Genomic DNA, 16,619 nt, shown 5'->3' on the forward strand with positions numbered 1-16,619 from the left:
CGCGTTCAAAAGGTTTTTATACACCGGTGACCAGCTTCTGTGTTACCAGCTTTGTAAAAGATGCTGCGGTAGGTTGGTAGCTGGCCCGCGCTAGCATTTTTTCCGCGTTTAGACCAGTGTTAGACCATAACAAAATGTTATTCAAAAAAGAAATATTCAAAAACGTATTTTTACCTTTGAAGAATTTTCAATTCCGTCCGTACGTTTTTTCTTCATATCGCTATTGTCCAAAACTTAAAAGTCCATTTCTTAAAAATAAAAAACAAAAATTTTATTCTACATTACATAATGATACTATTTATGCGTTATCAACTGCGCAAGGAAAAGCAGGAATTGCAATTATACGCGTTTCTGGACCTAATGCTTCACAGGTTGTACAGTTTTTAGCTTGCTACGATAATTCATAATTTAACATTCCAGAATTAAATTTAAGGCCGCTATAAAAATGACTTCTAAACAACTTATTCCTCGTAAAGTCACAAGAAAAAAGATTTCTCATCCCAAAACCGGTGAAATTATTGATCACGGTTTAATTTTATGGTTTCCAGGTGAATTTTTATTAAATCTTACGCGTTCGAATTATATATAGAATTATAATTTATTTTATATCTAGGGCCGAATAGTTATACCGGAGAGGACACGGTTGAATTTCATATACATGGTGGCACATCTGTTGTGAGAGGTATATTAGATGCATTAGGTTGTATAGAAAATTTCAGACATGCAGAAGCTGGCGAATTCACGCGTAGGTGCGAAAATAGTTGATTTATCGTTTTTCTCAATCTCATTTGATTGATACAAATGAATACCTAAAAAAAAGAGCCTTTTATAATGATAAATATGACTTGACGGAAATTGAGGGTCTTGCTGATTTATTAAACGCAGAAACTGAGGCTCAGAGAAGACAGGCACTGCGACAAGCTCAGGTATGAAACATACTGTATGTACGCAATAATAATCTTGCGTCTAGCGGTCAATTTCCTGTTATATTAATTCTAAAGGGCGGGTTGAAAATTTTATATGAAAATTGGAGAAAACAATTGATCGAAAATACGGCATTCCTGGAAGCTATTATAGATTTTGGTGAAGACGAAAATATCGAAGATGGAGTTTTGGAACGAGGTAAAATTGTAAATTAAAATTGAAAAAAAAAATTTCTCATGATTGTTAATATTTGTAGTGACGGAAAATATAAGAATTTTGAAAAGTAAGATTTCTGAGCATTTAAATGATAATCGTCGTGGGGAAATTTTGCGAGATGGTATACACGTGACAATTTTGGGTCCTCCGAATGCTGGCAAAAGCAGTTTCTTGAACTACTTAGCCCAAAGAAGAGCAGCTATTGTATCACCAATTCCCGGAACTACGCGTGATATTATTGAAATTTCTTTAAATTTTGGAGGTTATCCAATTATAATTAGTGATACTGCGGGTCTAAGACCCTCAAATGATGTTATTGAAATTGAAGGAATTTCAAGGGCAAAGGATCGGTAAATGAAAATAAAGATATTATTACTATTATTGAAACAAGGAAGATAAAAGGCAAATTAACAATCTTTATTGCATATTAATTTATTGTAGAATAAAGACGGCCGATATCAAAATACTTATTCTTTCCAGCTTAGAAATAATGAATTCTATAAAATGCGACAATAATTATTTCTATGATATAAGTTCAATAATTAGAGATACTGTAGATGTTGATACATATCTTGTTCTAAATAAATGCGACCTGATAGAACACAAGCCAGATCTATCAAAATTAAAAGAAATATCTCTAAAGTATATATCTACAAATTATATTTGGTGCCTGTCATGTCTCACAGGGGAAGGATTCGATGAGTTCCAAAAGTCATTTATAAATTCTCTTAAAAAGAAGTAAGGATAAAATTTCTAATTTGTGCCAAGCAAATTTCATGTTGTACAATTCTAACTAAATTAAATAAATAGATATGATTCATCCACTTCTCAAGTCGCTTTAATCACTCAAGCTCGACACCGCGAACACTTGAGAGATTGTCTAAAGGCGCTGGAAAACTTTCTTGGTATTTTCATCAATTATATGCTTCATCTATTAAATTCTTAATACTGATGTTATTTATTTTATATGTATAGTACTCAATGATATAGTATTAGCCGCTGAAGAATTAAGATTCGCAACTCATGCACTGGGAAAAATTACTGGTCGAGTTGACGTTGAGGAGATATTAGGAGTTATATTTCAACAATTTTGTATCGGGAAATAATAAAATTGAGATCATTTAAAGGATGATATTATTCTAAAATTTCTGATTCTCTTTCCCTTTCAGCGGCTTCTCTCTCTGTTGCTAATTTTTCTATTTTTTCGATTTCCTCTTTTGTACAAAGTATTTCTACTTGTCTTGTCGCTAAAGCAGTGTTGTGGTTAACTTTTTCTAATTCCCATAATGATTTATCGAGTTCTCTCTGTGATTTTCGAACACTTTCATTTAATTTTAATTCCGCCTCTCTCAATCTTTGTCCTTCCGCTCTGATTTGCGCCAACTTTATCAATTTAATCGAATTAATAAAGTATATAAAAAATTATTAATTATAGAATGAATCAAAATACCTTTTCCTCAAGTACTGGTGCGTAAGCAGGAATTTGCACAAGTTTTGGAGGATGTGAAAAAATATTTGGTGGAGGACGGTGAGATGTGGGAGGAAATGGTGGTCCAGAATATGGACGTTGATATGGTTGATGTTGCATAGAATTTCCTCTTGTATAATTATTATAGCTAGGAGGTCCATAATCTCGATTGGGTGGTGGCCTAGGATATGGGTTATATGAATGTCCACCACGATAAGAAGGTCTTCTGTCATAAGGTTGAAGGGGAGGTATTGGTGGTCTCCCATATGGTTTTGGATCTCTCGCATTTCCACCATATGGAACCTGTCCCCTAAACATGGGTTGTGATTCTTCTTCTCGTTCATCGTATCTACCCGGAAGCATTTGTGGTTCTCTCATCGGATAATCTGAATGACCACGAGAAGACATGTAGTGAGAACTTGAACCATAATCCCTTTCCGAAGGATAAGAATTAATGCGGTGAGGTGTTTGATCTCTTGGACGGTTATAGTTTGGTGGACTATTTCTACGTTGATCATTAGTTCTATCCATTATCCTTAAATTAAAAATGAATGCGTTTTGAATTCAAACAAAAAAAAATAAAATAAAATAAAAATAAAATAAAAAGGAGAATTGAATTTTTTATTATTATTTTTTTTTTAAAAAAAAAAAAATGAAAACTGATCGACATTCACTTGTGGCCAATAGAGTAGAGAGTAAAAGCATAATCCCGTGACCTCAATTGCAGATCTTGATAGTAGTGTACGTCATCATCGAAATTGTCGTACTGTAGTACGTACTGTACATGGACCAAAATAACTTATTTACATTATTACGAACATAAATATGGAAGATAAACTTTTCACGAAACTCTCTCAAAATTTACTCGAAATTTTAAATGATGATGAATATTATGATATTACTATTGAAGTTGGTAATGGGCCTTATATAAAATTATTTCGTGCTCATATGGTTATCTTATATTATCGTTCTCCTTATTTGCGAAGAATTTTGTCAACAAATAAAAAGAAAAATGATGGAACTTTGGCACATATTAAGTTACCAAATATTTTACCCGAAACTTTTCAGATAATCTTAAGGTATGGAAGAAAGAATTCAATTATAATCAATTAATATGATTTCTAAGTTTATAAATACTTTTATTTAGGTATATTTATAGTGGAGAAATTTCTTTGAAAGAATATGATACTTCAGATATCATTAAAATTTTAGTTGCTGCTAGTGAACTTAGTCTTCAAGAATTAGTCCTTTCTTTGCAATTATTTTTGATTGAAAATGAATCAAACTGGATGGAACTAAATTTTAACCTGATATATCAAACAGGTTTTGAAAATAGTTCTTTTTTGGAACTTCAAAAATATTGTACTGATTTAATATCCAAAGAACCAGATAAGATATTCAAATCACCAAATTTCTCTTCAATTCCGGAAAAACTTTTGGTCTCACTTATTCAAAGTGATAATCTTCGAATAGATGAAATTCACATATGGGAATATGTACTTAAATGGGGTCTTGCTCAAAATCCGGTACTTCCTTCTGAACTTACAAGCTTTTCAAAAGAGGATTTCAATGCTCTGAAGAATAGCTTGCACCAATGTGTTCCGTTTATCAGATTCTATAATTTAACTTCTGAAGAATTTTCAGACAAAGTATTACCTTATAAAAAAATTTTGCCAAAGGAATTATATAAAGATTTATTGAAATATTTCTTAAGTCCTAATAATCAATCAATTAAGGAATCGAAAAGAAGATTACAAAAAGAATCTCTTAAGATGAATATCGTAGAAGATTCCCTTGATAACATTAATTATGGTGGCGAAGAATCAAAATTTGATATTAAATCTCACCGGGCAACTGAGTTTGAAAAGAAAGAATCAACTAGGAAAGAGAAAGTCGAGAATAGCGCACCACATATAAATATTAATGCATTTAGTCAAACGCAATCGCAAGCATCTCAAATATCCACTGCTTTTGCACAACCCACATTTGGACAAAGCGGTTTTGGTTTTGGACAACCAATATTTGGTCAATCAGGGTTTGGATCATCTTCTTTTAGTAATATTACACTCAAAATTCCAAGTGGAGGTGGTTTTGCTCGTTTTGCAAGGTACTTTGAAAAGTTTATTTTAAATAATTAATTTTCATTATTTAATTTCGCAAGATCTACTTAAATTGTATTGTTTATTTATTTTCAATTTTACGTTACGGCAGAAGCAGCAGCGGTTTTGGCAGTGCATCAATTACTTCAAAATCGGTGTATGATATTATATATATATTTTTTATTTATTTTTTTGTCTTTAACTCTGTTTATTAATATAATGTCTTTTTTTATTGAAGCGATAAACCACCCAACACATCGTTAGATCCAACTTGGTTTCAAATTCGTAAATGAATATCTTGGAGCTTTTTATAATTATATCTGTTATATTAAAAGGAATTGTAGTGATATTAACAAGTAATTAATATATTAATAAAAAAAAAGAGAGAATTACCAAAAAAAAAAATCAAAATAATATTTCCATTAACCTTTCCCTTTCCAAATGTGACAGAAGTTATGCACGTTACAGAATTTATTATGTATTCACCGGGTAAATCTTGGTTTTAAAGAAATACGAAATTTGGCGGAATTCGTACAGTACATTAAATATTTCGTTTATTCACGAATATAGTTTGAAGTTGTGAAGACATAATGACGAATGTTTTGCTCAACGAGTTAGCTAATTCAGATGAACCCTTTTACCTATTCAATACAGCGGAGCGCAGTCCACTCGCATCCAGAAATAACAATGGGGACGAAAACTTATTTTGTTTATTGAATTTGCATATTATTGAAACCTTCATCAGTTAAAGTTGATCATCGGTTTTGTAATTAAAAATATGGCAATAATTTAATAATTTGTTACTAATATTACTTATATGCTTATTTTTTTTTTTATTATCATAAATCGCTATATAAATCTCTAAGAATAAGGATCTTATTGAAGACATCGATTAAGTATCTTGATCCAAAAAAGCGCTTTTTGCATTCAGTCATTTATGAATAGATTGATTTGATGATAATGACGTAAAAAGTACATCAGATCTGTTGATAAGATCGACGAATCCATCTTTCTGTGAATTAAAGAATAAAATTTTACTCTTCTATTCCGTAGAAAAAAGATCTCTTTATAGTTCAAATAATTATCTTAGATTCAATTTTTTATTTAAGGAAATGTCTTGGTTTCAAAAGACGGTTAATTTAAGATCAAAATCTCGAGGATGTCATTTAATTACTAGAGAAATTGAAAAACAAGTCCCTGAAATTGAAGAATATGAAATAGGGATGGCAAATATTTTTCGTAAGTCTATTGTTAGTATTTATTTAATTTTGGTCAAAATTTTATAATAATTTATTTTTTTTTTCCTCACAATAAAAGTTCAGCATACTTCTGCTTCACTATGTCTCAATGAAAATGCTGATCCTGATGTAAGAGTAGATATGGAAATGGCATTGAATAAAATAGTTCCAGAGAATTTACCTTATGTTCATACCGATGAAGGTCCTGATGATATGGTAAATTTTGTACCACTCTCGTTACATGTTTTCTTTTGAAGTTTTTTTTGTTCGTTCATATGTGATGTAAATTATAGCCTGGTCATGTTAAATGTGCTCTTGTTGGCGCTTCTTTAAACATACCAATTACAAAAGGTAAATTGAATTTAGGAACATGGCAAGGGTAAGTCAAATACATTGATGTTTTTTTCTTGATAAATTCTTTGAACTCCTTAACAATTCTTTTTTTTTTAAGCGTTTGGTTATGCGAACACAGAACACATTCTTCTGGAAGGAGAGTAGTTGTTACCTTACAAGGTGAAAAAAGAGCTTAAACTTTCATTATAGAAAATCCTTATTATAGAATATCAAAAATTTAAAATTTTTTTTATGTAATTGTGAAGTTTGATAGTCTCCTTGAGGGATGAATGGTAGAATAAATAATATATGATTTAAAATTGGTTAGTTTGCTAATGGAAAATTAATTTTGTTCGTGATACCCATTTAACCTTGACCAAATAAAATGATAATTCTAAATACTTAGCATTCGATTATTACATTTGCACTTTGAGTTTTGTCTAGTAAGGATTTGAAAAAACTTGATCTCTTAAAAATGAAGTGATCGTTTTTATTTATTCATCCAGTATACAAAAGAAGAATTTTTACATGTTATTTTATTTTTTTGAAGAAACAAGAAATGTTTCGGAAATTGATTATTCATTTTACATGTATCTTATTCTTATACAATAGAATGCTAAACTATTTCAAATGCTATATATATTTACATGTTGAATGCTATTTTGCTATGTGAATATAGATTGTTTAAATTTTTATTAAAAGTTGTTTGTATATTTTCTATTCTTATTTAAAGGACAATCACATTTTGAATCAAACACTTGCTTTTTTAAATAAAGTATTATAAATGCCAATACTCTTAAATAAATGCATCACATAAAACTTTTTAACTTTATAAATAACTTTCAGATCAATTTTTAATAATATTAGTACTTTAATTTTCTTTAATTATTAAACTATTATAAATATTCTCTAATAAGATAAATTAAAATTCTACTTATTTCTAAATTTAATAAATAAATGATACTTTTTTTTATAATTAGTAATACATTTATACTTTTCGTCAAAATGACAAAATACTAATTAAATTTATTTTGACAGACGTAATGTATTTTGACAGACGTAATTAATTCATAGTAATTTTATAATAAATAGTGAATTGGTCCGTTCGCCGAAATACGACGTAATTAATTAGCAGAGAAGTATAAATACATTCTCTTTATTTAATATCAAAAAATTGATAATATACAAAAAATGAAAATAGCCAAAACACAATAAAAAAAAAGTATTTACATCATAACTAACTATTTTAGTTTAAAAGATTTAATTCGTAATCCACCAGTAAACCATAAAACTTGGCTATTAAATTCCGGTGAAAGTTATATATATTTACTAATAGCACGAAATCTACAGTTCCACCAATGCAAGGTACAAATTACTAAAATATTATATGAAAACTAATATTATAGGCATAAAAATATGCCATTTGGCTATCTTAATAATAAAAGACTGGTAAAAATTTTAAGCACCAAAAGACACTTTCATAAGAGCTGAAAATTTGAATTTGAAAAAAAGAAAAATTTAGTATTTTAAAATTTTAAAGATAACTCATCATCTAGTGGTTGTAGGAAAATAAAATTTAGTTCATCGAATTTGTCTCATCGAAACACATCTAATGGTAATAATTTTATGTCTCTATAACTAATGGAAGGCAAGTTATTCCATATTTTTTCTCCAGAATCGCAGATTCTAAATTATTGATAAAAATATATATGAACTTATCACCACCTTTTAATAGTCAAATTTTATGCACAGGTCAAATGATGAAGAATCAGTAAATTGAGAGCCAGTTAAGAATCGGGACCAATCAGGTTTTTGATTCTTAACTGGCTCTTATTTTTTTTATCATTGAATAATCAGTATGCCGATACTTATATATATTTTATCCTATTAAATATTGATAATTCTTAAATTACAATTAGTAAATAATTGACAACAAATTAGTATTCCGATTATTGGCAAATAAAATTCTGACCCGTTATTAATCTACTAAAAAGCATCGGTAAATCATCAAATAATAATTGGTTATATGCGTAATATTTATTATTTTAATAAAATCAAATTTTACATATATTCTTAAAAATTTAAAGCTCTGATTTCTTTTTATGATACTTTAATAAAATAATCAAATATGCTACTACAAACAATTAACACTAGCTAGTAAATCTAAAATTATTAAATTTTTCTAAATTGCTATTAGTGAACTAACGGGAATATACTTCCTAATATATTTGTAATATCACACTACAATTCAAAGAAAAATTTCCCTTCTCACATTTTTTCGAAGCATGCAAGTAAACCTATATGGTTGCAAGTATTAATTTCATCAACCGAATTTCACCTTTTTTGCAGCCATCAAAGCCAAATAAACGATTAAACTTGTCTATAAAATAAATAATAATTACAATAAACAATTTATTTTAGAAAAATATTAATAATAGAATATAACAAAATAAAATTACTTTCTAGTTTTTGTGTCATTCTTCGTGCTAAATGCTCTAACAGTAACTACTTTAAAAAAAAATCTACAAATATCAAATTATAATCATCTAACTCCCATTTTGTTTGATTTCCAATTGCCTGACTTTTTAACATAATCTTAACATAATTTTTAACAAATCTAAACAAAGAAATATCTTCTTAATAAAAAAATTTTTTTAAAACAATATCCGAAGTATAACAACCAATCACCAATTTAAATCAAATTTACTTCATTCCACGATCAATAGCTCTACTTAAATTACCAGTTTGATGAGATTAAATTGATGAAATAATAAAATACAAAAAATTGATATGATAACAATGAAATAAATCTAAATAACAATTAATTACAATAAAGAAGTTTTAGCAATAAGAATTTTTTCGGCAATGAGTCTTTGATTGTCTGAAAAAAAATTTCTTTTATCTCTATTTAATTACGATCTATTTAATTTAAGTAATTACAACTAATCTAAATTGTCTTGAGAAACCCTCAAATTCTTGAATAAATGTTATTCTATTTCAATAATATATACGTGACTACGTGAGCATATCTGAAAGAGATAAGCAAGCCATATTAACATAAGCAGAAATTATACTCAAGTTATTAATAGCTCAAACAAGAACATATTAACATCTCTGAATTGACATACAATTCTACCAAACTCTATATCATCACTTATTAGTAATCTACGTAAAAAGTTCTTTTTAGCAAAACTATTTTCTTAAATCCATTCAGTTTTGCCTTATCCTGATAATTTAGAAGAAACATGAGTAATATTCTGTCATAATTTTCTATAAATTTCTCTTATTGTATCAGTATTTAACTGGTTTGTTGCATGAACATCTAATGAAAATTAATCTAAAATATGATGATGCATTCCAGTTTCCTTCATTAAAGAATACTTAGCGAAATAATTAAAAAATATTTCAAAAAAATAAAAATTCATAAAAAAAAATTTAAATCAGATTTGGTAAGTCTGAAATTAATTGTAATTAATATGCATATCGTATCAGCAATTGGTGGTGTTAAAAAAAAAATTTTCAATTATCCAGATTCAAAGTACCAAACCTTACGCCATAACACATAATTTTGCTGAAAAATATAGAATTTTATAAAATTTAATATATCTTCCTATTAATTGGTATTACCGATATATATTTTTTTTTGCCTACTGTAAAAGAACCTTCAATAAATCGACCTAATATACTGTGCACCGGAATAATACAATCTCTACTATGTTCGAAAAATTCTTTTTTCCATAGTTCAATATTGCAAGATTCAATTTCATCATTAATTTTACAGTGAAATCTAGTATTATGGTTATTTGCTAGACGATACCACCTAACAAATGCTAAAGCATGTTTCTTAGATCCTTCCAGTAAATGTAAAGTATGTTCAAAATAAAATTGAACAATTCTGGGATAAGTATCTTTAGTATTTCCATGGGTAAATTGTGATAAAATTTTAGCTGATGTGATGTGTCTTTTTGAATATGATGATGCAAATACTTCTGAGCCAAGTCGTAATCGCCCATAAATATTTACCTTTGAAAGTACTGGTATAGCTTCTGGACTGGCAACATGGATATTTGCTAATGCTACAAAATCTTTATTTTCATAGGCATTGTAATAATATTCAACCAACAGATCTAATATTTCTTTTGGTAGGTTTGTATTTATTCTTTTAGAATTAAGAAAAGTACCCAGAAAGGATTCAGAACCTGTTCCAGCCATTTTTTCCACATTTCTGGATATAGATAAAAATTTCTGGTAGTCTATTTCATCAAATTCATCTTGAACTGCAAGACTACTACTAGTTTCTTTTAATGCTATTAAAGGTAAACAAGCCGATAAATGTTGGTGATCTTGGACGCACGAAGAAAATTGATCAAGAAGGGAGTTATAATGAATTGTTTTTAATAATTCTAGCTCAATTTTTCTGTTACTAGTATGATACGAACCTATATATATGAAATAATAAATAATTAATAAATATGAAATATATAAATGTAATAAATTTATAAATTTAGTTAAATATAATTTTTTTTTTAATTTTAAAAAATCTGTTAAATATTTTATTTCGTTTTTATTATAGTTTTTAAAAGGTGAAAGTATTTAAAAGTAGACTGGTTTTTATTGTACTTACCCAGTAAACTATTCATTCTTTCATAACTAAAACACCAAAATGCATATAACAGTTCATAGTCTAAAGCGCAATGGCAAATATGCAAACATAAATGTAAATTTGGAGAAATTTTTTCTGGTCCGTAATTTTGCTTGATAAGTTTTACCATTGTTAAAAGCCGTTTGTGTGCCTCTTCTAATCCATTTATTGATATAGTTCTGCATACAAGTATATTATACACGCGAACAAAATTGGCAAGAATTGCTCAATCTGATTTCCGAAGTAGATCCCAGGTAATTGTAGTTGCGTACACAAGGATAAAATTTTTCCACTGATTTGCAGTAAACCTTGAAAATCCTTCTCCTGTATCAATTCTATAGGGGATTCTGCCAATATCTTTTATTAACTTAGCCCTATTCTGCATTATTTTAAGGTCTTTTTGTGTTAATCATTCTTCTTCAATCCACAACCATAGTACAATCCATTTAGCGATACCCAAAAATAAGCAGTGCATGGGATCGATAATGAGAAATCTGACTGAATCAAAATAACTAAGCCGATACATTTCTGACCAACGCACTGAAGTATTACATACGTGAAGACTTCTAGCATCTTTAGTTTTACATTCCAACCATTCCTGTGCATTTTTTTGAACTTGGTTGATATCTCTTTCAACAAACCATTTATCAATATTATCGAATCCACCAAAATTTGGCTGATTTTGATCATTGAATTGTGTTTTTTTTAAACATCTATGTTCTATGACAGGCTACACGTGCTGATATGTAACCACAGAGCTTTCTTGCAGCTGGAATATCACAAGAGCAGCATATTACTGCAGCTCGAATTGGCTTATTAGTGCTTTTATATATTCCTGATAGTTCAATCCCATTCCATAATTCTAGTAATTGATCAATTATTGGAGCCAAATAGTGATTTATATAGTGTAGGCTTGGTTCATTTGGTCCGGGAATCAAAGCTATTGTCAGAATGTTTGATGGTTTAAATTTTTCATTTCGTGAAAGGTTACATATTACACCATATATGGCTCCCACACTATAATTGGCATTATTGAATGGCCGAAACCAATCAATATTTAACATAATACCCAAGTGTCTATCAGCCACTTCTTTCCGAAAGAAAGGTAAATTTTGGTCTTCATCCCAAAATATTTTCCAAACTCGTCCATCATAATTATCATTTAAATATTGAGGAACATTACACTGATCTGCCTATTTCCTGCATGAACTCTCAAATCCTTTTCGATTGTACATCAATTGTAATTGGTGTTTTAAACTGACAATTGGAAAAATTAAAGAAGGCTCTCCATTTATAGTGTGAACTGTCTTAGTAAGTTTCATCATACATTCATTTCTTTGATTTGCCATTGGATGATTTGGCAAGTCAATATATGTACAATGACTTTTAATAGGAACTTGAGTAGGTGTGGTAGTTGATACTTCTGCTATATTATATAATTTACAACATTTTTCACATGCTGCATATTTTATTATATGAACACATACACCAAGTATTTTGCATGCCATATACAGTGATGTAGGAAAAGATTTATATGTATTTGCGTCCAAAAGTACCAAAATATATCTAAAAAATTTAACTAAAGAATCGGTAGTGACGTTAGATAACTTATGCCTTTCTTGGTATAATAAAATCCATAAGACAATCCAATTGAAGCTTTCATTAAAATCAACAATAGGTACTTCGATATCATCATATATATCATCTGTTTCTGGTGCATCAAACCCGCTAGATGAAGATTCATTTGGATTTTCTTCAGTAAAATTGAGTTCATCATCAACACTTTCACTATTATCACCATCGGCATCACCATCATCATCATAATCAGAAATATTCTGTTCGATGACAACTATTGGATATGTTATTCCACCACTACCAATATCCTTTTGTTTTCCTTTTGGTTTATCTTTCGGTAATTTCTTGGGAAGGAATGTGTAGGTTTTTCTTTGAGAAGGTTGATTAGATTCGATCATCATCTGATCATTATCATCAACTTCCATAGAATCCAGTCTATCTGGCAAATCTACTGATTCATCTAGACTTGGGTCATTGGTCGAATCTTGATTTAGGTCTGTATTTTCGATAATTCCTCTTGGTCTAATATTCTTTTTTAGTTCATGACTTTTTTTTGTACGCGAATCAACTAAAATTCCCTTACATTTATCGCAATTACAAGGAACTTTCCTTGTTTTACTTTTATTAGGGTGATTATTATTATTAGAAACCTTTACAAAAGATTTTTTTATTTTTCGATATGTTCTTGGCATTGCAAAATTCTTATTTTATTTTTATATGATAATTTTTCAATTCTTTGAAATAATAAACGAAATATTATATCCATTAATAAATATATTTTATTGAAATGTTGATTAAATTCTAAAAAAGGAAAATAAATTGTAGTCTAAATATAGTCTAATTTTGAATATATAAAGATGCATCATGGATTTTAATTTGATTTTTTTTTTCTAATTCTTCGTTAGATGATTGATTTCTAAATTAATTATTGACCAAAGAAAAAAAAACATTGTAGAAAAAAAGTATAAAAAAGAATTTATTAATTTTTTCTTTTCTTTTTTTCCTAAATTATTTTCATTTTTGCTCTTTTGGTAAAAATGCGTAGGCGAAACCCGTTTAAGATCAATAAAATTAGCCAACAACGTTTTTACACAAGTTCATATAATCGTCATTCATCAAGAATGAATATTTCAAAACATCGCCGATATTCATCAAGTCCTTCTCCAGAAAGGAGGAAATATACTTGACATTCTCTACTGGGAAATAAATATTCAAGTTACTCTCGTTACTCATCACAGAGGTAAAAGTTTCCTATCTGTAAAAGCATGAATTAATAATCTAATATAATTACTTTAAAAGTGATGTTCAAAGAAAACGCTTACCAAGTACTAGAAGGGTCATTTGTTTAATATTCGAAATAACTGCTCATCAACTTGGGAATATGAAAATGGTCACTCATCAATCAATAGGGATTCAAGAGAACATGATCGCTCATCAATCATCAGGGATTTAAGAAAACGTGATCGCTCAAGGGATTCGAGAGAACGTGATCGCTCAAGGGATTCAAAAGAACGTGATCGCTCATCAATCATCAGGGATTCAAGAGAACATGATCGCTCATCAATTATCAGGGATTTAAGAAAACGTGATATTGGTCGTTCATTAATCATCAGGGATTCAAAATCGCCAAAAGGATACGATAGTGGTATGATTATAATTTGGTTTTTTGTAAGGATCTTTTTTTTAACTAATAATGATATTAATTTACAGTGATTGAAGCCTTAAGTAGAGCTGTCAGCTCATTTACGGAAGAAGTTTAAAGCATTAAAGCAGCCTCTCAATCAAAGCCAGATCAATCAAGACATAATCGGACAGAATCACCTCTGGAACCAGAAGCTGGCTACTATCGTTATGCTCAAAACGTTCTTGAAAATATGGATGAAGAACAATATAAGAATTTTCATGTAAGTTATTTTTTACTATAATCACTATTTCTTTTTTTTCTTAAATATTACTAACCTTTTTTTGAATTAAGGATGAAGTAGTGCAGATCTTGAGTGGTCTTGATGACACATTACAACTGGACCATACTAAAAAATGAATCGATATTGCCTGACATGTTGCAAAAAATACAATGAAAGAGATCGATAAAGCTATGAAAGGAAGATTTCAATACAAAGATACAGAACTGAAATGGGTTTTGCAACAATTGCATCGTCACCGTCATGAAAATTGGAGGATTAATCTTGATCCAGAAAAAGCAAAGTCAGAAAAAAAAGAAAAGGAATCAATTCTCGTAGAGGCGATGTAAGTACTTCGGTAAACTAGTTTAGCAAATTAAAACTTGTTACTAATCGATTCATTTACTTCAGATAGAAAAAGGAAAGACGCCAGAAAGGTTTGACCCACATGTTTAACGCCAAAGATAATTTACTTAGCAAGTTTAAACTATCATCTTTATCTTGGGACGAATTCAATGACGATTGTGAATTATTGATGAATGAAGGCGAATTCCATAGCAATGAAGTGTCTGAAACTGACGATGAACTTGCCCAAGAAGAAGTCAATATGAATATCTGACCAAAAAATAAAAAACAACAGATAAACATGTTCTTCATGTTTATGACAAACCCTGGAGGTCAAGTCGTATAAGTAAATTGCTTATTTGCTTCGAGTTTGCGTAATTCATCATTTTATCGATACTGATTATTGATTTTTTTTTATTCAATAGGTTCGTGAATTACTTCGTCTATCTGATAGCGTTGGCGAGAAAATAAGTCATGTAAAAGTTTTTTGTCACCGTTGGTATGAAGATAAAAAATGGTGCGATAATTCTAAGCCACCTGAAGATACTCCGGAATGGACAATCTCTTGATCATATGATAACAATGATGATCATCAATCAATGATTAGTTTTGGTGAGAAGGAAAATATCGAAAATGAGTAAAAGGACGGGAAAAGAATAGTATTGTATTATATTATTGTTTGTATAGCTTAATATTGCTTGTATATAATAAATAATAATAATATTTTATATTAACAATTTTCGGTATTAATATTGGTAAATTGAAATAAATAATACTGTAAATATCAAATGAAAATCATGTATAAAAGAGGATACTATTGGGTTTGATATTTATATAATATTTACCCGATTGGTAAACCGATTCTTCATTAATTAAAAATGATATTTATAAAGAATAGTTTACCGATATTGTCCAGAATTTAAACATTAATAGGCAAAGAATCGGAAATGATCATCAGACTATTATAGTAGTACAATCTATGAAAAATCAGTGAAGAATCGGGTTTATGATTCTTTACAGATATACCATCATTTGACCTGTGTCCAGTAGTTCACCAAAACTGTCATGTCTTCCTATCAATTTTCCAGTCTTCTTAATAGTGAGCGTATTTTGGCAAGCAATGTAAGCTTACCCGACTCACTACCGTCTAAACCTTTCTTCAAATTCTTAAAAGTAGAAGAATTGTTTTTCTTTCCAGAAGGTTTGCCCTCCTTTTTCTTGTTATTTGTAGTATTTAGTCCAACCTTGTTATCCGAGTCTTGGTTCTGCTTCTGATTACGGCCACTTCTTGATTATTGATTACGACTTTTAGATAGTTGAGGGGAAAAGTATCTAGTCCAAACACCTTCATATTCATGCAAGTTCAACTTGGTATTCGTGATTTTATCCAAATCTGCCCAATTTTTGTAATACATGATGAGCTTGCGGGTACATTTTTCCTGAACCACCTTAAAAGCTTTGCATTCCAAATGTGAGATAGGTGATTGGGAAGGGTCTGAAGGGTATAGCATTAATAAGTTGATGACAGTTCCAGGTAAATCTTTCACCACAGCCTGAAATCGTTCTTTTTCCTTTCTTTGTTGAAGATTCCAGTTAGCAGGATACCATCGGACAGGAAAACCTCCTAAAGGAGCGGTCCAGACTCCTTGATTCTATAGATTCATAGCCCACTCATTGAAGTCAATTGAAACGGTGACCGTTAAGTATTTCTTCTGACGTTTAGTCTTGAAAGCGATCACGTGACCCATTTCTCAAGATGCTGGAGAAATTCGAGCTGAGTCCAAGTGGAGGAGATATCGTATAAAGTAATTTCCCGAACATTGTCCTTCAATACTGGATCATATCCGGTCATTACCAATTGTAATTTTACTGATTAAT

At 29.6% G+C, this 16,619-nt stretch overlaps 9 protein-coding genes across 10 annotated transcripts; 5 read left to right on the top strand and 4 right to left on the bottom strand.

Annotated features, from left to right (window-relative positions):
• Positions 1-134: 134 nt before the first annotated feature.
• Positions 135-2,246, top strand: OCT59_020832 (uncharacterized protein; the record flags this gene model as incomplete). Its single annotated transcript, XM_066149422.1, has 9 exons — positions 135-371; positions 434-548; positions 614-749; positions 821-926; positions 1,002-1,122; positions 1,181-1,490; positions 1,582-1,878; positions 1,951-2,045; positions 2,116-2,246. 9 exons carry the CDS (start codon positions 135-137, stop codon positions 2,244-2,246), a joined length of 1,548 nt encoding a protein of 515 aa, XP_065990328.1.
• OCT59_020833 (uncharacterized protein) lies at positions 1,539-3,174 on the bottom strand. The gene is made up of 2 exons (XM_025310665.2): positions 2,591-3,174; positions 1,539-2,523 (listed from the first exon to the last, which is right to left on the bottom strand). The coding sequence occupies exons 1-2, from the start codon at positions 3,137-3,139 to the stop codon at positions 2,275-2,277; spliced, it is 798 nt and encodes a 265-aa protein (XP_025180148.1). The 5' UTR covers positions 3,140-3,174; the 3' UTR covers positions 1,539-2,274.
• Positions 3,175-3,433: 259 nt separating this feature from the next.
• On the top strand, positions 3,434-5,000 carry OCT59_020834 (uncharacterized protein; the record flags this gene model as incomplete). Its single annotated transcript, XM_066149423.1, has 4 exons — positions 3,434-3,687; positions 3,756-4,715; positions 4,820-4,864; positions 4,946-5,000. 4 exons carry the CDS (start codon positions 3,434-3,436, stop codon positions 4,998-5,000), a joined length of 1,314 nt encoding a protein of 437 aa, XP_065990329.1.
• A 698-nt stretch (positions 5,001-5,698) lies between these two features.
• OCT59_020835 (uncharacterized protein) lies at positions 5,699-6,619 on the top strand. The gene is made up of 4 exons (XM_066149424.1): positions 5,699-5,946; positions 6,025-6,161; positions 6,239-6,324; positions 6,397-6,619. The coding sequence occupies exons 1-4, from the start codon at positions 5,820-5,822 to the stop codon at positions 6,473-6,475; spliced, it is 429 nt and encodes a 142-aa protein (XP_065990330.1). The 5' UTR covers positions 5,699-5,819; the 3' UTR covers positions 6,476-6,619.
• A 3,182-nt stretch (positions 6,620-9,801) lies between these two features.
• On the bottom strand, positions 9,802-11,050 carry OCT59_020836 (uncharacterized protein; the record flags this gene model as incomplete). The annotated part of the gene is made up of 3 exons (XM_066149425.1): positions 9,802-9,849; positions 10,302-10,717; positions 10,903-11,050. 3 exons carry the CDS (start codon positions 11,048-11,050, stop codon positions 9,802-9,804), a joined length of 612 nt encoding a protein of 203 aa, XP_065990331.1.
• Positions 11,051-12,113: 1,063 nt separating this feature from the next.
• On the bottom strand, positions 12,114-13,187 carry OCT59_020837 (uncharacterized protein; the record flags this gene model as incomplete). Of its 2 annotated transcripts, XM_066149427.1 has the most annotated exons (3): positions 12,173-12,177; positions 12,248-12,991; positions 13,079-13,187. In XM_066149427.1, the coding sequence occupies 3 exons, from the start codon at positions 13,185-13,187 to the stop codon at positions 12,173-12,175; spliced, it is 858 nt and encodes a 285-aa protein (XP_065990333.1). The 2 variants fall into 2 exon arrangements, with proteins under 2 accessions (XP_065990332.1, XP_065990333.1); XM_066149426.1 differs by lacking the exon at positions 13,079-13,187 and having other exon boundaries at positions 12,114-12,920.
• A 609-nt stretch (positions 13,188-13,796) lies between these two features.
• Positions 13,797-14,536, top strand: OCT59_020838 (uncharacterized protein; the record flags this gene model as incomplete). The annotated part of the gene is made up of 4 exons (XM_066149428.1): positions 13,797-13,831; positions 13,905-14,140; positions 14,287-14,399; positions 14,471-14,536. 4 exons carry the CDS (start codon positions 13,797-13,799, stop codon positions 14,534-14,536), a joined length of 450 nt encoding a protein of 149 aa, XP_065990334.1.
• Positions 14,537-14,569: 33 nt separating this feature from the next.
• OCT59_020839 (uncharacterized protein) lies at positions 14,570-15,310 on the top strand (the record flags this gene model as incomplete). The annotated part of the gene is made up of 3 exons (XM_066149429.1): positions 14,570-14,742; positions 14,874-14,997; positions 15,167-15,310. The coding sequence occupies 3 exons, from the start codon at positions 14,570-14,572 to the stop codon at positions 15,308-15,310; spliced, it is 441 nt and encodes a 146-aa protein (XP_065990335.1).
• A 723-nt stretch (positions 15,311-16,033) lies between these two features.
• On the bottom strand, positions 16,034-16,593 carry OCT59_020840 (uncharacterized protein; the record flags this gene model as incomplete). Its single annotated transcript, XM_025325656.1, has 2 exons — positions 16,034-16,393; positions 16,486-16,593. The coding sequence occupies 2 exons, from the start codon at positions 16,591-16,593 to the stop codon at positions 16,034-16,036; spliced, it is 468 nt and encodes a 155-aa protein (XP_025180151.1).
• Positions 16,594-16,619: the final 26 nt, after the last annotated feature.

Source organism: Rhizophagus irregularis, chromosome 3, assembly GCF_026210795.1.
Source record: "Rhizophagus irregularis chromosome 3, complete sequence".
Taxonomy (NCBI): domain Eukaryota; kingdom Fungi; phylum Glomeromycota; class Glomeromycetes; order Glomerales; family Glomeraceae; genus Rhizophagus; species Rhizophagus irregularis.